General features: G+C 42.3%; 1 protein-coding gene across 1 annotated transcript; it reads right to left on the bottom strand.

Moving 5' to 3' along the window:
- Positions 1-17,045: 17,045 nt before the first annotated feature.
- LOC111906380 (leucine-rich repeat receptor-like serine/threonine-protein kinase BAM1) lies at positions 17,046-21,244 on the bottom strand. The gene is made up of 2 exons (XM_023902141.3): positions 18,539-21,244; positions 17,046-17,732 (listed from the first exon to the last, which is right to left on the bottom strand). The coding sequence occupies exons 1-2, from the start codon at positions 21,123-21,125 to the stop codon at positions 17,311-17,313; spliced, it is 3,009 nt and encodes a 1,002-aa protein (XP_023757909.1). The 5' UTR covers positions 21,126-21,244; the 3' UTR covers positions 17,046-17,310.
- Between the last annotated feature and the right edge of the window lie 1,217 nt (positions 21,245-22,461).

The following is a 22,461-nucleotide window of genomic DNA, read 5'->3' as shown; positions in this document are numbered from 1 at the left end:
CTGTTGGAATAGTGTCTAAGGCTGCAACTATATTAGGCAAGTATTTGACCCGGTTGTGCATGGTCCTTTTAGGTTGCCTTTACCATAGCAACTTGATAGGATGATTTATTAAGAGAGAGTAAATATTATTAGTATATTATGAGAATAATATAAAGAATAATATATTGTTATTTGATTAATATAAGTCATAGAATTAATTGGAATTAATTTGGTGACTTAAAGAGATTAATTAAATAAGAGGGTATAAACTGTCAATTGTTTGATAGTTAAACTTTAGACTGTAAATCCATATAGATATGTATTGGACGGATTCTAGAAGCTTGGGATAGCTTCAAATTGTCCAAGGGGTTATCTAAGGAATGGATTTGGATAGCTTTAAGAGAAGATTATCCAATTAGGGTTTAGGTTGTAACCCTTAAGGAGTCTACAAGTATAAATAGACCCTATGGCATAAGGAAATCGAAACTTCATCTAAAGTATAGAAACCCTGGCCGATTTCCTCCCCTCTCCTCTCTCCCAAATCATCCTCCTTGCTATTTGGTGTTTGTAAGCCATTAGAGGAGTGAAAATTGTGACTCTAGAAGCTCCAAGACAACAAGATCAAACAAGGAATTAAAAGGTATGATTCTAGATCTGTTTCAATATTGTTATTACACCTAAATAGTCATTAGAAGTCTTGGATTCAAAGCATGTTTAGTTAGAAAGCCTAGATCCAAGCATTAGGGTTTTGCATGCGCACATAGGAAAGTTCTTATGGCTAAAACCCATCATTACATTCATGTAAACCCTAATACCCATGATTGTCCTTAGATTTTGTATACCTGAGCAACCAATCTTAGGAAGAGAATTATACGTAGCAGTGTGGGATTTGTGACTCTGTTTTTGGGTAGGAACCCTAGGATATTAGCAGTTGAGTAGCCAATTGGGGAGTTAAGTGTAATGAATTCGGCAATGATCCAGTGTGGGTGGTCTGTCAAAGAGCCAGACCATCTCGAGACTTTGGATTTTGGATTGAGTAAATGTGATCATATAGCAAAAAATTCATCTTCAGAATTTAGAACCTTAGCGAGGGTTGGTTACGATTGCCTTGGAAAGGCTGGGGTTATGATCGGGGTTATGGCCGTGTTATTCAAGTTGACTGGTGTGTAAAGGATGATAAGAAACGATTTCGAGGAAGAAATCAAATTTAAGTGAGGGAGAGTTGTAACATCCTGTTTTAAATAGAATAATTAAAATAATAGACCCGGGACCCCGAGAAGTAATTTTATTATTGTATTAAATTATTATAGCCCAAAATTAAATAATAATTAGTGGGGTGTTGGTTCCGGGAAGCCAAACGACAATAATTGAATCTGTGAGAATTAAAGTGTAATTTTGAGACTTCAGTTGTAAAGATTTTCATAAGTCAAGGGGCATTTGGTATCATTTGAACTTAATATGAAAGGTTTTTGAATGGCTAGGGAAAAAAGGGTAAATTATGTACCTAATATGAAATGAATTTGTCATGGAGGGGTCAAATGGTAAATTTAGGATTTATATTGAAAGAAAATAAGGAAGGAGGGACTAAGAGTGTCATTATGGACCAAATTTTGGGATGTAGCCGGTATATAATGTAGTGACCAGTGAACCCTAACCCTAAAGGCTCTAACCATCCAGCCGCCACCTCCTTCGTCTAGCCGCCTCTCCCATCAGCTTCTTCCTGTTTCGAGCAACCAAAGGCAGTCGAGACCCTTGCTGCCGGCGACAAGGACCATCGGTATCCGTATTTCTATGCAACTACCACTTATCTCCATTCCATTCCAACGTGACATCCATGCTACCACCTTATTGGAACCGTCACTCCCACTGTAGAGGTTGTAAACCAACCACCATTGTCGCCGCGGGAACTGCTGATGAAGACGAGGACCACCAGTAGGTCCGCTCCTTGGCTGTTGTTGCTATTATTCAAAGCAGCCTTTGACGTGGGGGAAGTTCTGCTATCACTAGCCATTGTTGGCCGCCGCCTATCGCCACGGAGTGGCTGTGTATGGTGCGTGGTTTATTTTAGATTGACGTTTGGGTGGATTCTTTGGTAGCGAGATGTCATTCTGTGGAATGCTCGCCGGAGATCGAGGAAAGGAACTACCATTGCTGCCGCTTGCTGTCATGTTTCCATCGCCACCAGCCACCATGGAAGGTGACTATGTGTGTGTGATTTTTTGTATTTATTAGGTGGGTGTATTGTAGTGTGTGTTGCAGTGAGTGGGTGTGAAACCTTTGGCCGGAAACTGGAAAAGAAGCCACCACCACCACCATGAGGTGGTGGCTGCCACCATGAACAGCCGTCTGCTGCCATTAGGCGGCTATGTTGTGTGTGTGTGTATTTTTTTAGATTGTATTGTAATTTGTAATCAACCGGAATAAGGAAATGAAACCGTAACCGCAACTGTCCGTCGTGTCGGGTGGCGGTGTGCTTTGATTGCGTTTGGACCTCGTTAGGGGGATGTTTGGACAATATGGAACCAATGGAACCCTAATGGGCCCAAAGAAACCCTAGTGGGCCCAATGGAACCCTAATGGGTCAATAAGGCCCAATGTGACCTAAAAGCCCAACCAATGGACTAATGAACTAGTATTGGGTTAGAAAACCCTAAGGGCATAAAACCCTAACTTGTGGAAATTGATCGAGACACACACACGGGAATTATTTAATAAACTTGAAATATTAAATAATAATCATTAGCAAACTAACTGAAGGAAATAATGGACTTAATGGGTTAAGTAAGAAACACTTAACCCTAATCATCATTTCATATGAAAACCCTCATTTTAGGATTATGGGCTTGGACTTAGCGGGACTCATATTTGGGCCATCGGAATGGAATCGGGGTATTAAGCCCAATCACACCATATGACTTATTTAGTAAAGTGAAGGATTTAATGGATTAAGTCCTTAATGGGTTAAGTGAAAAACACTTAACCCTAATTGTCATTTTATGTAAAACCCTAATTTCACTTGAGCTTTGTGTTGGGCCTTTCCATTGGTCTTTGGTAATTGGATTATTAATAGACCATCCCAGAATGATCATATGGACTAGAATATGTTGATGGGTTTTATGGTAAGGCCCATATGAGGGGTTAGGCCCAATTTGGAAAATTGGGCCATAGTTTGGGCCTTTATGATTATGTTATATTGGACCATGGGAATACCAAGAGTTGGACCATAATAATTGGATGGGCCTTAAGGAAATACCATGTAGAGGTATCGGCCCAATTTGGAAATTTGGGCCATATGTTGGGCTTTAGCCCATTATTTGATTATTGGGTCTTTGGAGTTTGAGTTGGACCTTGGGCTTGGAACCCAATTATTAATTGGGTATTGTTTGATGTTGACAGTTCGGAAATCTGTTAACCAGCAGCTGAAGTTTTAACCGTAGGACTTCAGCAATGTCAGGTGAGTTATCCTCACTATACTCAAGGGTCTAAGGCACCAAGGTCGTCCCTTTGGATTGTTATCTGGTTATGTTATGATAGTATGATCTGTTAGATCGGTATCCTAGAGGATAGGATAACATTATGTAGTATGTGGTATGATCTGTTAGATCGGTATCCTTGTAGATAGGATGGTATTATGTGCTATGTGGTATGATCCATTAGATCAGTTGTTGTCTATAAATTGTTATGTGATTATCTGTTATATATATATATATATATATATATATATATATATATATATATATATATGCACATATTTATTTGGCGGTTGAGGCTTATCTGCTTTGTGTGAAAGCCAATAGACCTGGGCATTCCAACCTGTTGGTTGTGGGCCGTGAGTATTCCATCCCGATCATGATTGGAATCATAGTGTGTGGGCATTCCAACCTGTTGGTTGTGGGCCTGGGGTATTCCAACCTGATGGTTTATTTGACCCATAGTGTGTTGGGATTCCAACTTGTTGGTTGAGGGCCTTGGGTATTCCATCCCGAGGATGATTGGACCCACAATATGTTGGCATTCCAACCTGTTGGTTGTGGGTCAGGGGTATTCCAACCCGATGGTTGACTGGACCCATAGTATGTTGTTTATGATTATATGTGTATTGTTGTGGGTATGGGTATGTTGGGGGAACTCACTAAACTTTGTGCTTACGGTTTCAGTTTAATGTTTCAAGTGCTTCAGATGACTTGGCAAGGCAAAGGCGTGACCGTACACATCCTCGTGTTTTGGACTTATGGTTTCTGGGATACTCTGATATTAAACTATTTTGAAAACATTTTGTAATAACTAATGGTTTTTGGATGTTTGAAAAGTTTTAAATTGGCTTGATTTTTATGGGTGTTACATTTTGTATGCTAGTTAGGGTAATACCTTGGAAAGTTCAAGTTTGCATGTATAATAGAGAAAACATAGATCCAAGGTATTTAGTGTTGCATGTACATGTTAGGAGTGTTAGAATGCTCAAAACCCAACATGATCGGTACCCAATTATTGCTCACTAACTTGTTTCTATCAGTCACACAAGAGAATCAAAGGGGCAATGAGTTATCGGGATCTGTTATTCGAGGAGCGAATAACATGGTAATATCTTGAGAGGGCGGTCTGGCAGTGAGACAGGCAACTAGAGTTTCCAGATTCAAGAAAGTCAGATCGGGTATCGTAGCGGCAGAGGGGTCTGTCCTTTTTTCAGGTTTGAGAGTTCCTGTTTGGATTTAGGTGTCCCTGGAGGAAGATAGTTGTGTGGTATGAGATCCTTTCGGTGGTGCTTTTTGGGTTGTTGGGTTCGATCTATGTGATGTTGAGGAGCGATTTCGAGGGCAAAATCTAATTCAAGTGGGGGAGAATTGTAACATCTGGACTCCCAGGTATATTATTCACGTGTTTAATGTTGATGTTTATTGAGTGACTCGACGAGTTGTGAGTCCAACTCGAAGAGTACAGTCGAGTTGACCAAGTAAGATTAATGAATGAACTCGACGAGTCAGAGATTCGACTTGCAGAGTTGATGTTGGGCAGAGAAACCCTAATTTACCAGGGTTGGGGCCTATATAAGAGAACTTATGCCCTCATTTCTGCCTCCCCAGCTGCTTAACCTTCCTGTGTAAAACCCTAAACGTGTGTAGTGAGCTATGAGAGTCTTAGAAGCTAAACTTGGAGTAACCTAGTGCATGTCTTGAGGAGAAGAGGAGATTATTCATCAAGGCAGCTGTAACAACTCAAATTTTCAAACAAATTTTTTTTTCTTTTTAAAATATATTTATTCCCATTCATAACGAGGCATAAATAGTTTAAGTATTCTGTCAAATACAAATAGTCAAAATCCCAAGATCATAAAAGCAGTCTTCAGTGTGTATCCATCACGCCGGCGCCTTCCCACGGTCCTCGCTAGTACCTGAAATACATGCACAACAACTGTAAGCATAAATGCTTAGTGAGTTCCCCAATATACACTTACGCACATACGCCTTTCCAGGCCCTGACCTTCCGGTCCTCAATACAACGCCTTCCGGCCCATAACATGATCGCCTTCCGGCCCATAACATATTGCCTTCCGGCCCACATAACATACATAGCACACATATAACAAATAACTTACCACGTATAGCATACATATCACATATCATATCTGACCTTCCGGTCACAAAGTCGAACCCTTCCGGGTACAGTATAGTGAGATGACTCACCTCGTAAAAGCTGAACGCTAGCAAATCCCGAAATGACGCGTGCACAACCGACGAGCTACGACCTCCCTATAACATCACATATCTCATTAATACTTATATCTTCTAAGTGTGACTATCCCTAAGAAGTCAGACTTAGGTCAACTCTGGTCAACGGTCAACGGTCAACTCGACCGGACTCGGCGAGTACCATGGCGACTCGGCGAGTCTAGACGTCCTCCAACTTTCTGAGATTCCTTATCTACTCGTCGAGTACCCTCCTCGACCCGACGAGTTACTCCTGGAAGAATCGCGGGGCCACCCCGACTCCACTCGCCGAGTCTGAAGAACAACTCGGCAAGTCCCAGTAAATCTTCAAGCTACTCGCCAAGTCTGAAGAACAACTCGGCGAGTCCACGCCATGCAGACAAGCAACTGCTTCCTGAATTACGTATGGTCCCGAGATATACAATCATGGGACTTTCTGGACTTCTAAGCCTCTCATTACTGGGGTATAAATGTCTGGGCAATGACATAATAATCCATCTAATCACTAAATGGGTTTCATAAACCCTAGATTCGTATACACATCAAGATAACAGAATTGATCCGAGTATTACCTGAAAACGCTCTCTCTGTGTTCCCCAAACCTCAGGACTCGATCCTCCTTGATATTCCTTTGGCCAATTTCTTCTTCTTCTTGCCTAACAAGTTCCTCCAAGTTCCAATAGCTTTCTCTCCTGCTCTAGACGTCCACAACGATTAGGGTTCCTTTCAATCGATCAAAAGACGGAAAATGACGGCCTAAGAGGCGTTATATACGATCCAAAACCAAACGCTTAGGGTTTCTGCTGAACAGCGTCGACTCGCTGAGTCCATATCTGGACTCGTCGAGTCCAGTCGCGGACCCGCGACCAAGTCTGCGATCCTACTCGGCGAGTCTAGGCTCCAACTCGCCGAGTCCCCTCTCAACTCACCCCAAAAACATAATTAAACAATACCTGAGATTTCGGGCTGTTACAACTCTCCCCCACTTGGATTAGACTTCGCCCTCGAAGTCTCACTCTGCAAATAGTTCCGGATGCTGCTCCCGCATCTCGCGTTCCGGTTCCCAAGTCATTTCCGATCCCTTACGGTGTTGCCATTGAACCAACACCAGAGGTACCTCCTTGTTCCTCAGAACCTTGATCTTCCGATCTCTGATAGCCACTGGTCTCTCCGCGTAATTCAGGCTCGCATCCACCTGAATATCCTCCAATGGAACCACTGCCGACTCATCGGCTATGCACTTCCTCAACTGCGACACATGAAAAGTGTCATGGATCTGACCCAACTCCGCTGGCAATTCCAACCGATAGGCTACCCGGCCTATCCTTGCAATCACACGAAATGGCCCAATATACCGGGGCCCCAATTTGCCCCTCTTCCTGAATCGAATCACTCCTTTCCAAGGAGAGACCTTCAGGAGAACGAAGTCGCCGACCTGAAATTCAAGCTCGGATCGGCGCCTGTCTGCATAACTCTTCTGTCGGCTCTGGGCAGTCAATAACCTTTGTCTCACTTGCTGAATCTGCTCTGTCGTCTGGAGCACGATCTCCGTGTTGCCCATCACTCTCTGTCCCACCTCTCCCCAGCAAATGGGGGTCCGACACCTCCTTCCATACAACAGCTCAAAAGGTGGCATACCAATGCTCGAATGATGGCTGTTGTTGTAGGAGAACTCTGCCAATGGTAAGTACGCATCCCAACTACCCCCGAAGTCTAACACACACGCTCGGAGCATGTCCTCCAGCGTCTGAATCGTCCGCTCGCTCTGACCATCTGTCTGGGGATGGTATGCGGTACTAAAATGCAATTTAGTACCCAGCTCCTCATGGAATTTCTTCCAGAATCTGGAGGTAAAGCGCACATCACGGTCTGACACAATCGAGATCGGCACCCCGTGCCGAGATACCACCTCTCTCACATATATCTCCGCCAACTTCTCCGCTGAAGAACTCTCACTGATGGCAAGGAAGTGTGCACTCTTCGTCAACCTATCCACAATCACCCAAATTGTGTCAACTCCCCTACCAGTCCTTGGCAATTTGGTGATAAAATCCATAGTGATCTGTTCCCACTTCCACTCGGGGATCTCCAATGGCTGTAACTTGCCATGCGGTCTCTGGTGCTCAGCCTTAACCCTACGGCAGGTCAAGCACCTCTCAACGAACCATGCAATGTCCCTCTTCATACAGGGCCACCAATACTCTTTCCTCAAGTCCAAATACATCTTCGTAGCTCCGGGATGGATCGAGAATCTCGACCTATGAGCCTCTTCCATCAAAGTAATACGCGTACCGCCCACAAACGGTACCCAAATCTGACCCTGAAACGTCATAAGCCCTCGCCCATCCTTAACGAACTCCGAAATTAACCCCACAACCCGCTCCTTCTTCTGCATTTCCGGTCGCACAGCTTCAGCCTGTGCCCTACGAATAGCATCCAATACAGGAGTCATCACAGTCAGTCTCAAGCATACGTCTCGCAATGGAGTGCTCTCCGCCCTGCGGCTCAATGCATCGGCTACCACATTAGCCTTGCCTGGGTGGTACAGGATCTCACAATCATAATCCTTGACCACATCCAACCACCTCCTCTGACGCATATTTAGGTTGGGCTGATCCATCAAATACTCAAACTCTTATGGTCCGTGTATATCGTACATCGAACCCCATACAAGTAGTGACGCCAAATTTTGAGAGCGAACACTACTGCCCCCAACTCTAAATCATGCGTGGGATATCTCGCCTCATGAGGCTTCAGCTGCCTCGACGCATAAGCTATCACATGACCCCTCTGCATCAACACTGCACCCAGTCCCGAAATCGATGCGTCGCAATATACCACAAAATCTTCCATCCCTTCTGGGAGAGCTAATACCGGGGCTTCGCACAACCTCTGGCGAAGTGTCTCAAAGGAGGTCTGCTGCTCGGGCCCCCATGAGAATGCAACACCCTTCCGGGTCAATCTGGTGAGTGGCACTGCGATCTTGGAGAAATCCTTGATGAATCTCCGATAATACCCTGCCAACCCAAGGAAACTTCTGATCTCAGAGGGTGACTTCGGCACCTCCCAACTCATCACCGCCTCAACCTTGGCCGGATCGACCAATATCCCTTTCTGATTGACAACATGTCCTAGAAATTGGACCTCTCGCAGCCAGAAGTCACATTTGGAGAACTTTGCATAAAGCTTCTCCGACCTCAATACCCCAAGGACCTCCCTCAAATGCTCCTCATGTTGCTCTCTAGATCTAGAATACACCAGAATGTCGTCGATGAATACAATCACTGATCGATCCAACATCGGTCTGCATACCCTGTTCATGAGATCCATGAACACAGCCGGGGCATTGGTGAGCCCGAAAGGCATCACCACAAACTCATAATGCCCATATCGCATCCTAAACGCTGTCTTCTGGACATCCTCATCCCGCACTCTCACCTGATGGTACCCTGACCTCAGATCGATCTTGGAAAACCAAGATGCTCCCTGCAACTGATCGAATAGATCATCGATCCTCGGTAACGGGTAACGGTTCTTGACCGTCAACTTGTTCAACTCCCGGTAATCAATGCACATCCGGTGTGAACCATCCTTCTTCTTGACGAATAGAATAGGTGCTCCCCACGGCGAGCTGCTCGGCCGAATGAATCCCTTCCCCAGCAACTCCTGGAGCTGCGAGGACAACTCTTGCATCTCTGGAGGTGCAAGACGATAAGGCACTTTAGCCACAGGCGCGGCCCCCGGAACCAGGTCAATACCAAACTCTACTTGCCTCACAGGAGGTACTCCCGGCAGCTCCTCGGGAAAAACATCTGAAAACTCACGCACCACAGGGACCTCCTCAACTGACTTCGGTCTCTCGGAATCCTCCCGCGTATCCATCACATACGCCACAAAACCCATACAGCCTTGCTGTAGACACTGTCTCGCCCTAGCGGCCGAACAGAAAGCTGATCCCGAACGGGTACCCTCACCGTACACCGAAAGAACTCCCCCACTATGGTCTCGTATGGTCACCCACTGACGCTCACAGTCGATGACAGCGCCGAATCGGCTCAACCAGTCCATGCCTACGATGACACAGACATCGCCCATCGCAATAGGAATCAGGTCAATCGGGAATTCGACCCCGAAAATATCTAGCACGCATCCCCGAAAAACCTCCGTGGCACAAATCACTTTCTCGTCAGCTATAGAAACTCTCAAAGGTCGACCCAACGACTCACGACTAGCACTGATATGCTGACTAAAAGCTAAGGACACAAAGGACCTACTCGCACCCGAGTCAAATAACACTAAGGCAGGCACAGAGTTCACAAGGAAAGTACCTACGCATATAATAACATAAGCACAACATTTCGACATTAAAATAAATACATGAATTACAACATACCTGCCACAACATCGGGCGCAGCGCGGACCTCCTCCGCAGTCAGCTGAAAGGCTCTCCCACGAGCCCTCGGGACCTCGACCTTCACCGGTCGAGCCTCAGTAGTTCTGGCAATAGGTGCAGATCCCTGACGAAGCTGCGGACACTCGGCCTTCCGATGGCCGGTCTGGTTGCAATGAAAGCAAACCGTAAACCCCTTGGGGCACTCCCTAGCAATGTGCCCCTCCTTGCCGCACTTGTAGCAAGCACCGGCTCGACACGCCCCATCGTGACCCTTGCCGCACTTTCCGCAAGTGCGGCTCTTCGGACCTCCCGTCCTCGAATCGGCGGACTTGATCCGCTTGGCTGCTGGCTGAGACTGAGCCGGCCGCCGGTCTGTCTGCTGAGACTCGGCCTCCTCCCTAGCCTGAGTCTCCAACTCGATCTCACGCTTCCTGGCATTCGCCTGAAGCTCCGTAAAAGTATGGTAAGTGGAGTTTGACACAAACTCCCGGATCTCCCTCCTCAGAACACCCAAGTACCGGCTCATCCGAGCCTGCTCTGTGGCCACCAGCTCGGGGCAAAACATCGCCCTCTCATGAAACTTCCGCGTGATCGCCGCCACCGAGTCAGTACCCTGCTTGAGGGTTAAGAACTCCTGGACCAATCGTTCTCTCTCCACCGGGGGAACGTACTCTTCTCTGAACATAGCAGTAAACCCCTCCCATGTCACCGTTGTAGTCTCTGCCAAAGTGAAGTTCGCCGTCACGAACTTCCACCAGTCCTTCGCTCCCAGACGGAGCTGGTTCAAAGCGAACCGTACCCTCAGGTGCTCCGGGCATGAACAAGTGTAGAAGCACCCCTCTATGTCCGCGATCCACCTCATCGCCGCAATCGGATCCTGCGTCCCATCGAACTCTGGTGGCTTCGTGTTGCTGAACTCTCGGAACAGCAACGAGTCACCCCCCTGTGGCCTAGCAGCGGCCACAGCTGCGGTAGCTGCAGCGGTTGCAGCCTCAGTCAACGCGGCGTACCGCTCATCGAATGTCTCCATCAGGGTGGTCTTAATAGACCCAAACATCTCCGGGATCTCAGCCCGGATCGCCGCCGCCACCTCATCGTGAATCATCTGACGAATATCCTCGTCACTCACACCGCTCGTACTCGCTCCATGGCGTGGTCTAACCATGATGTCTCTGAAATACAACATAAAACTATCAGAGACTCCATCAAGTGTAATCGCACTCGATAACGCAACCCTACCCCGTCCCCGATATCCAGGGATTCTTACTTGGGTCTCCCACTGACCCGGTGTCCTCGGTAGTACGGGCCCAATACTACCGACCACACCGCATCAGCGTTCATCCCAAGTCCTCCTCCCCAAACTCCGGATAGTGAGTACTCTACTTCTGATATGCACTATCTACCCGCATTCTAGCAACGCATCTCATATAGGCAAGTTTCCCTAGACTAAGGCATCACCAATCAGGCCACTCTAGTCCTATCATGAATACCTAGTCTTCTAACATGCATAACAATTCATATCATATAATATTGTAAGGTATTTTGGGGATCTTTACCGTTCGGGCGCTGACTGATCGTACACACTGCTTCTTTCTTGCTTACCACGAAACCATTTACAAAAGTTTATGCCTTTATTTAAAAAGTTTTCCTCAAATCCTCGGTTTGAGTCCAGCTACTCCCGAAGGTGCACCCGAATCCCTCAAACCAAGGCTCTGATACTAATTGTAACAACTCAAATTTTCAAACAATTTTTTTTTCTTTTTAAAATATATTTATTCCCATTCATAACGAGGCATAAATAGTTTAAGTATTCTATCAAATACAAATAGTCAAAATCCCAAGATCATAAAAGCAGTCTTCAGTGTGTATCGATCACGCCGGCGCCTTCCCACGGTCCTCGCTAGTACCTGAAATACATGCACAACAACTGTAAGCATAAATGCTTAGTGAGTTCCCCAATATACACTTACACACATACGCCTTTCCAGGCCCTGACCTTCCGGTCCTCAATACAACGCCTTCCGGCCCATAACATGATCGCCTTCCGGCCCATAACATATTGCCTTCCGGCCCACATAACATACATAGCACACATATAACAAATAACTTACCACGTATAGCATACATATCACATATCATATCTGACCTTCCGGTCACAAAGTCGAACCCTTCCGGGTACAGTATAGTGAGATGACTCACCTCGTAAAAGCTGAACGCTAGCAAATCCCGAAATGACGCGTGCACAACCGACGAGCTACGACCTCCCTATAACATCACATATCTCATTAATACTTATATCTTCTAAGTGTGACTATCCCTAAGAAGTCAGACTTAGGTCAACTCTGGTCAACGGTCAACGGTCAACTCGACCGGACTCGGCGAGTACCATGGCGACTCGGCGAGTCTAGACGTCCTCCAACTTTCTGAGATTCCTTATCTACTCGTCGAGTACCCTCCTCGACCCGACGAGTTACTCCTGGAAGAATCGCGGGGCCACCCCGACTCCACTCGCCGAGTCTGAAGAACAACTCGGCAAGTCCCAGTAAATCTTCAAGCTACTCGCCAAGTCTGAAGAACAACTCGGCGAGTCCACGCCATGCAGACAAGCAACTGCTTCCTGAATTACGTATGGTCCCGAGATATACAATCATGGGACTTTCTGGACTTCTAAGCCTCTCATTACTGGGGTATAAATGTCTGGGCAATGACATAATAATCCATCTAATCACTAAATGGGTTTCATAAACCCTAGATTCGTATACACATCAAGATAACAGAATTGATCCGAGTATTACCTGAAAATGCTCTCTCTGTGTTCCCCAAACCTTAGGACTCGATCCTCCTTGATATTCCTTTGGCCAATTTCTTCTTCTTCTTGCCTAACAAGTTCCTCCAAGTTCCAATAGCTTTCTCTCCTGCTCTAGACGTCCACAACGATTAGGGTTCCTTTCAATCGATCAAAAGACGGAAAATGACGGCCTAAGAGGCGTTATATACGATCCAAAACCAAACGCTTAGGGTTTCTGCTGAACAGCGTCGACTCGCCGAGTCCATATCTGGACTCGTCGAGTCCAGTCGCGGACCCGCGACCAAGTCTGCGATCCTACTCGGCGAGTCTAGGCTCCAACTCGCCGAGTCCCCTCTCAACTCACCCCAAAAACATAATTAAACAATACCTGAGATTTCGGGCTGTTACAGCAGCAAGAGAATCGATTGGATATGGTGTATCTTCATGCAAGGGCTTCAGTGGGAGGTAAAAGCTTGCACCTTTCTCATTTATTTGCCTAGATCTCATTTCTATGGAAGATTAGGGTTTCTTCCACCTTTTGATGGGACTTCGAGCATATAGAGTTATCTTGGGGTTTAAACCTTAGATCTGGATCTTGTGAGGTCCCTAGAGTCCAAAGGTCCCAAATTTATTCATCCATATGAGGGTTATTGTGCTTAACACCTTGTGAGAGCATGTTTTGGTATGTTGGAGCAAAATTACCATGCATGAACGTAAAGATCGAAGCTTTACATGACAACTGAGTCGTGAGATGCTAGATCTAGTGTTTGGAGTGGTAGATCTGCTTAGAATCGTCTGAATGAGGTATGAGTTTGAATGGACTCGTCGAGTCGATGAGCTGACTCGATGAGTCAGTGTGGGTTTGTCCCGATGAGCTTGATCATGTGATAACTCGGTGAGTTGGAGGTCAACTCGACGAGCTGAGTGCGACCTTCACGAGACTTATGAGGAAATGAGTAGACTCGACGAGTCACATGGGTGCACTCGGCGAGTCAGGTCAAACATGGACGGTTGACTCAAGTTTGACTTCTGTTGACTTTAGGGTTTGGTCAAGCATGAGTAATGGAGACCATGGAGGGGTAAAATGGCCTTTTATCCACTTCAAGAGTTAGAGAGAGAAAGAATAGCCTCCGGTTATTAGAGTCGTGAAAAGAGTATTAATTAGAGATATTCATCATTTATGTTAGGCGGAGGCTGGTCCGAGATTCGAGTGCGTGGTTATTTCTTTGTGATTTTTCTTTGTGACCGAAAGGTCTTATGGGCTTATATTTGTATTGTGATATCGTGCATTATTTCTTTGTGATTTATGTTGTGTATTATTCTGAGCTAACAGAGTTAGGACCAGAGGGTCCATCAGAGTTGTGGAACCGGAGGGTCCCACTAAGACACATCGAACGGAGGGTCTTACTGTGTTATAGCCTCGAGTGGATAATGAGTTGTATGTGGTATTTTAGGGAACTCATTAAGTCTCGTGATTACAGTGTTATGTGTTATGTGTTTCAAGTACTTCTTAGGATCACGGGAAGGCACCGGCTTGATTGTACACACATCCGAGATTGAGTTGTGATTGAGACGATCCTGGAGTTTTGATATATACAGTTTTGATTATGAGATTTGATGATCTGACATTGTGACATTTTGAGATTTTATTATTGTGATAAATGTGTTTTTAAATTGAAAAATTTTGGTTTGAAAATTTACGTTGTTACACTACTTTAAGGGTATATGTGTGAACAATTTCATTTAATAACTATAAAGTAAATATATTATTTGATATAATATAAATCACTTTATACCTGTTAAACTCATCCAAATCAAAGACGGATGAAAGATATTTATCCTTAACCGGACATCGAGGATATCTGACACAAAATCCTTATTCTAAGATATACAGTAGGTTGGCTCACACATCGTTTGTATCTTGTAATTGATGAAGTGGGTTATTGAACACCTAAATAATGTCAATAACTTTCACTAGCTCTGAAGGAAAGATAAATGGCAATACACATTTTTTGAACTGCGTCAGAGATGAAGTATCGGTAGTTATGTACGGGTATTCTATTTCCAATACACAACTACCGGGTATTCTATTTCCAGTACATAACTACCGGGTATTCTTTGTACCAAGAAATATTCCCCTGCAAGTCAATTACATGGCACAAAGCTCTATTGCCAAAGAATACTCGGTAGTTGTGTATCGAAAATAGAAGCTCCTCCAAATCAACCCAAGAATAAGTACTAACTTCTTTGCATAGAAGATAAATGCATAGTAAATTGTGGAATTCAACACCCATCAAGATGTTAACAAAAGCACCACAACATGATGTCCTAAACATTACATGTGCTGGTGTATGTAAACGAGCAATGATTTCCCTGCTGAGTTTAGGTCTGCAGATTGTAGTGACAACTGCGTTGTATGTCCTATCATGCTAAAATGAAAGGAATTATAGTTAGGCAGTTGTTGCATGTTCCGAACTAAAATAACTATGTTACGGTTAAAATTTCAGAACAATATCCTAGAGTACAATGTGTGTTTCTGACAAACGTATTCCGGAATACCATGCCAGAATAGTTCTTCATATTTCAGAGTTGTTCTACAAATTCCAGACATGTTCGTTGTATTTCGGAGTCGTTTCGGACAGGTTCAAAATTATGTTTTTTTAAGATTAGATGTTCTAGTGCACACATAAACTCATATATAATCCTACAATAGTCTAAAACTAATAAAATTCAAAGTAACGATAAATACCTATTTAATGGCATCAATTCATACAAAAAAACAAAAATATCTACTTTTTAACATATATTCGCTAATAAAAACATATAATTATAGCAATAATAGATACATAAAAATAAAAACCGAATCTCTTCATTGTTAAAAGAAGACATTATTTAAGTTTGATATTGTTCGGAATGAAAGTGAGTTTGAAATGAAGTCTGAAATGAAAATTAGTTCAAAATGTTATATAAATGAGGAACCATGTTCTCGGGTCGGATCATTTTACCCGTTTATCCATTTCGGAATTCAGGTTCGAAATGGACATTCCGAACCGAATTGTTATTTTTCAAATGAAAAAATAGTCATTTTTTGAAAAAAAAAATCCACCGATTAGATTACTCAATTTCCTAAAATCAATTCCCCCAACAGAAAATATAACATAAATTAACTAAGATTTTTTCTAAAATAATACAATTGAATATTATAATATAAAGAGCAACAAAGGTAAGTAATCAATTTTCCTGATCAATGGACCAAAGTTTCACCTCTTTTTTCTTTTTTGGGTGAACATGCAAGATCTATTCATTATGTCACAAAGCTTTAATTATTATACATCAAACACTATCCGAATAAGGTATGTACTAGGGGTGAGCAAAAATCGAACCGACTAAAGAAAAACCGGTAAAACCGCAATAAACCGCAACCGAAAAACCGAAACCGATGTAAAAACCAGTGGTGCGGATTTAATTTTTGCAAAAACCGAAGGTCAACGGTGCGGTGCGGTTTTTATCCAAAAAACCGGTCCACAAAAACCGAACCGAACCGCAAGCATGTATATTAATAAATTAGTTAATATATATTATATACATGCTATTTAAAATACTTATAAACGATAATATATTTATTATATGTTTACTTTGTGTTTGTGTAAGACTATATGGGGTGCAAAACAAATTTTCTATTGTTAACCAAACGTACTAATCGATATGTGTAATAAGATTGTAACAAATTAAGACAAAGTTAACGAACCTTCGATTATTAATTAGTTTGTGAGAGTAGTCACATGTTCTTACGCTTTTGAAAAAACGTACCAATAAACATAAAAAATTACATCAAAGTTTAGACATGGTTTAAAACCGAAACCGCACCGATACAAACCGAAACCGTATTTAAAAACCGTAAAACCGAACCGTTGCAAAACCGCACCCAACGGTTTTAAAAATGTAAAAACCGCACCATACGGTTTGCGGTTCGGTTTGGCCTTAAAACCGCACCAAACCGCACCATGTTCACCCTAATATGTACATGTATGTAAAAAATAACAATTCATTAACTAATGCAAACATTCAAACAAGAATATAATAATAAAAAGGTAATAGGTTTATGTAGCAATATGGTAGTCACATATTTATAACTTCTCAATAATTCATAGAACATATATTGATCTTCACATTACTTCACTTATCAAACACCATACCATATTCATATGATTTTAATTAACTTAATGATCATGAAAATACACCTCCAATTCTAACATTAACTCAAACCCCCCAACCAATGCTCCTATACATAAATCACCTCCAAACCACTCTTAAACACTTCAACAACAATAAACCATAATTTAACCCCAAAATAAATATATAATAAATAAAACAAACCTAAATTACCCAATTACTTTAATCCATAAAACTTAAGCAACAAACACTTAAATTCCACATCCCCAATTTCACAAACTTAAAAGGTCACCCAACTTGTCTTCCCCTTTCTTCTCCACCTCCACATCCACCGGAGATGATGGATCCGTGGAGGAGGCAGTGGTGGCGGCAGATGGTGGTGGTTTTGGAAGCTCCGTCAAGATCTGAACAACCTCTCTCATAGTCGGGCGTTCCACCGCCTGTTCTTCAACACACAACATGGCGGCGTAAAACACATGCATCACTTCATGAATCGGGACAGTTGATAATCTTGTATCCATGATTTTTAAAACACCTTCTTTGTTGCCATCGGTCATCTTTCTTACCCATTGAACAATATCGACCCCATCACCAAATTCACCAACTGGTTTTTTACCGGTTACTAGTTCCAAAAGAACCACACCAAAACTATACACATCACTCTTTTCATCAACCTTTAGCGTGTATGCGTACTCTACAAAAAAGGTAAAATGAAAAATAACCGTTATTCAAAAATGAAATAATAATCACAAAAATAATCCGTAACAAAAATGACCAAAGTAAATGGTCTAATTTAGTTGCACATTTACTTTTATCGACAAAAGGCTGCAAACTTGTATTTCGTCGACCTTTGTCAGTTTTTTGCAGCCTTTTGTCAGTAAAAAAAATTTTAAGTTTTTAATTTCTTTTTTGTGGCAAGCCAATTGCAAAACTATTTGTTATGCAAGACCATCATTTTGGTTATTTTTGAGATAATATATAAGAAGGAAATTACCAAAATAACCAAAATGGATTGGGTCATTTTGTTAAATGCCCACCTTTTTTGTACTTATAAAAAAATGCCCACCGACTTATATAATGCAAATTACATTTTAAAAATAAGGTTTTATGTAGAAAAGTTCCATTATTTTAGGAAGAATTTTGATAAAGTCCTAAAAAAAATTTACTAGAAGTCCCGATTATTTAATTTTACATGATAATCTGTCATTTCTAGTTAAAATAAAATTAAGGATTTTTTAGTTAATTTTGACAAAATATTAAATAATCAGGACTTAATAGTTATAAAAAATTAAAAATTTATCAAAAAAAAGACATGATTTTTCTTGGAATTTTGTTTTTGAAGGTTTTTATGGTCAAAAGACAATTTTCAACTTTTAATAAGCCTATATAAAAATGGTAGTCATTTTGTGAAAAGTATCAAAAAGATGGTAATTTTGTAATTTTTCATAATCTAAAAGCTATAATCATAATTAATTAGGTTGATAATAATATAATATATACCTGGTGCGATATATCCATAAGAACCGGCAATGGCGGACATGCATTCGGAGGTGCCGGAATCCTGTAAGAACTTTGCGAGCCCAAAATCGGCGACATGTGCTTCAAAATTGGAATCCAAGAGTATGTTGTTGGATTTGACATCACGATGGAGGATTAATGGCGAGCAATCATGGTGGAGATAGCAGAGACCCTTTGCTGCTTCCAATGCGATTTTATATCTCGTGTCCCAATGCAAATGGCCACCTTTTTTGCCATGAAGCATTTCTCCTAAACTTCCATTAGGCATATACTCGTAAACCAGAAGATTCGTTTCATGATTTGAGCAAAACCCTAGTAATCTCACGATATGGCGATGTCGGATTCTACCTAGGGTTTGGATTTCAGCGTTGAATCCATGGTCGTGAGCTGAACCACGGCTCATGACGGGTAACCGTTTGACAGCGACGTGTTCGTTGTTTGGCATGACGCCTTTGTAAACGACTCCGGCGCCTCCTTTTCCGATGATGTTGTCTTCTTTCAGGCTATCGAGAACGTCATCACAGGTGAAGTCAAGGCGTTGGAAGGTTGTGAGCTTCCATGCTCGAGCTTCGTTTCCTTTTTTGATGGATCGAGCTTTGAGAATGGCCGCAATGGCAAATGCGATAGAGCAGAGGAGTAATCCGATGACGAGAAGAAGCTTGACGGAAGATGAGAGTGGTCCTTTTGAATGTTTTTGATGAGTGTTGTTCATGGCGCCATCTTTACATGGACCTAAATAAGGTCCACACAGATCGGGATTCCCCAAAAATGAAGTGTAATTGAAGTAACTGAACTGACCGGTGCCGGGAACAAGGCCGGAGAGATTGTTGTAGGAGAAATCGACGGAGGTCAAGCTTTGCATTAATGATATGGAGGTTGGAATTGTCCCCACGAGAAGATTTCGGGAGAGATTCAAGTAATTGAGGATATGCATACCTGTGATTTGAGTCGGGATTTCACCGGAGAACTGATTCCGGCTAAGATCGACATATGTCAAAAGCTTACACTTACTGATGTCCGGTGTAATCTCGCCGGAGAAACTATTGTGACTGAAATCAATCTTCGACAACTGCTGGAGTTGACCTATTTCTGGTGGAATGGCTCCGGTGAACTTATTGCCATCAAGCAGAAGCTTCTGGACGCCGGTCAAGTTACTAATGGAAGCCGGTAATTGACCGGTGAGGTGGTTGTTGGACAGGCTAACCTGACCGAGACTGCCCGAAACAAAATCTGTCACCGGAAACTCACCGGAGAGGAGATTGTCTTGAAGTTCGACCTGTGACAATTGGGGCAAACTAAAAAGCCCTTTCGGAATCGAACCATTTAGATAATTCTCTCCCATTCGGATTCGACTTAACGATTGACATTCACCCAGAGATTCTGGAATAGGCCCAAACAAGAAGTTCCCTAAAGTGATTAGGGTTTCGAGTTTATTACCTGTACACAAATTAACAGGAAGCGAACCAGTTAATTTGTTCGAAGACACATCGAGAATCTGTAGGTTCCCGTTCTTGCCAAGCTCTTGAGGAATGCTGCCGGTGAAATTGTTTTCCCAAAGCTGCAACACCTCTAACTCCGGCAGCTCTCCGATGTACTCCGGTATAGAACCGTGGAGTTTGTTTCGAAAAAGGTTGAGAAGAGTTAGGTTGGCGAGCTCTTTGAATGACTCCGGTATCTCTCCGGTGAACATATTGTTCGATAGATCCATTGATTTTAAGCTGATTAAAGTCCCAAGCTCTTTCGTTAGAGATCCAGAAAGTCCGTTTACTTGTAAAAATAACGTGTCTAGGTTTTTAAGATTCCCGATTGCAGGAGGAACTTCACCGGAGAGACCGCAGTTGGCGGCGTCGAAACGGATTAGGTTAGACAAGTTACCGATTTCCGGAGGAATACCACCGGAGTAACCATTGTAATAACCGAGGTATAGCTGTTTAAGAGTAGTTATGTTTCCGATTTCCGGCGGAATAGTACCGGTGAGCTCGTTCCCGGATACGGCCAAATATTCAAGTGACGGAAACCGGCCGTACTCCGGTGGAATAACACCGGAAAAGTAGTTTCCGCCGAGGTGAAGATGACGAAGTGACGCCATTTCGGAAACGCCAACAGGAAGGTCACCGGTGAGATTGTTGTTGTAAAGGTCAAGCACTTCAAGAAGCTTAAGGGTTGCGAGCTCCGGCGGGAAGGTTTCATTAAAGATATTGTTTGACAGATTAAGAACACGAAGACCAGAGATTAACGAAATCTCCGGTGGGATAGGTCCGATAAAGTTGTTAGCAGCGACAGTGAGATTAACGAGGTTGCGGAGGCTACCAATGTCAGAGGAAAGAGCGCCGGTGATGTTGACACCGGAGATTTCTAAGGCGGTGACGCGACGTCGAGAGTCGCAGGTAACGCCAAACCAAGTACAGTGGCTAGTGGAGATGTTCCATGAGGAAAGAGAAGACTGTGGGTCGTCTGTAATGGAGGTTTTCAGGGAAAGCAGAGCTCGAAACTCCGGCAAGCGGCCTGATTTAATGGCGGAGGAAGTGGCTAGTAATTGTAACAGGAGGGAGAGAAGAAAGACCCTCATTTTGGGTTCTCGATCACACACACACACTGTGTGTTCCGATGATTGAAGGGGAGTGGGTGAAGTTAAAGTAGTCAGTGAAGGGGGGTTGAGGTGTGGATAAAGATTTTCTATTTTTGAGTTTAAAATTATGAATAGTGAACTGAGGGAAAAGGGAGGGTACTTTTGGAAAGGAATAGGGGGTCGAGGTTAAAAAGGTCTTTTTAGTTGACATGTCCTTTTGGTTTTCTTGTCATTCATTAGTGCCTTAGTGGACATATTTTCTGTGAATTGTTTTTTTCGAGCAATGAGAAACCATGGCATCGAGGAGTTTGATTTCAAGAAAGAAGAACATGACTTGCTCTAGTTTTAAGAAAATTTAATGAGTAGTTTTTGTTTTTTTCTTAATTATTAAAGTAATGATATATATTTGATGATAATAAAAATATGGATAGGATTATAGACGACTTAATTTTGCTATTTGATTACCTATATTAGACTATATAATCTTTTGTCTTAAAATTAAAATTATAGTTCATCTTTCCTTTTTGGTTTGTTTCAAAATAATAGTAAATTTCTAAAAATAAATAACATTTTTATCAAAATATCCCTTTATTATTACTTAACCAACTAAGCATTTAATAGAACATTAAATACAAAATAAGGATAAAACTGTCATTTTATTAAACAAAGTTAGTGATAATTAATGTTTTTCTTAATATGTGTGTTTTTTGTCTGTGAACAATAATATTGGAACGGATGAAGTATTAGATTATAGGGTGTGGTAAAACCACTACGACACTGTTCAGTCAGTCTTAAAAAATTAGAAAATTCAAAAATTTTGGTACCAATAAGATCTTTTCCAATAACCACATACAACCATAGTATGTTGGTATACCTAAAATTATATATTACAATATATTTATTTTTTTATCGTTTAAATGAAAAAATAATTAATTAAATATAGATAAATGTAAAGAGTGATGGAGAGAGAAAAAAATGTGATTGGTTGTGGTTAATTGTGGTGGTGATCACATTTCACTTGGGGTGAGCAAAACCTAACCCGAAAACCAAAAACTAACAAATTTGAAACCTAAAAATTGAAACGGTAATAGAAACTAACGGTTTAGGTTTGATTTAAAAAAAAACAGAAATACTGGGTCGGTTTGGTTTGGGATATATACATTAAATTCCTAATATTTTCATCGATTCGACAAAAAAAGTCTTAAACTTTATATTTTTTGACAGTAAAGTCCAAATTACCGGTATTTTTTGACACTTTTACCTTTTTTTCCGGTTAACCAGTAATTATGACTTTTTTGTAAAAAAATAAAGTTTATTACTTTCTTGTCAAATCGTC

Source organism: Lactuca sativa, chromosome 4, assembly GCF_002870075.4.
Source record: "Lactuca sativa cultivar Salinas chromosome 4, Lsat_Salinas_v11, whole genome shotgun sequence".
Taxonomy (NCBI): Eukaryota; Viridiplantae; Streptophyta; class Magnoliopsida; order Asterales; family Asteraceae; genus Lactuca; species Lactuca sativa.
Note: the sequence above shows the minus strand (reverse complement) of the source record. Positions and strands in the feature narration are given on the sequence as shown.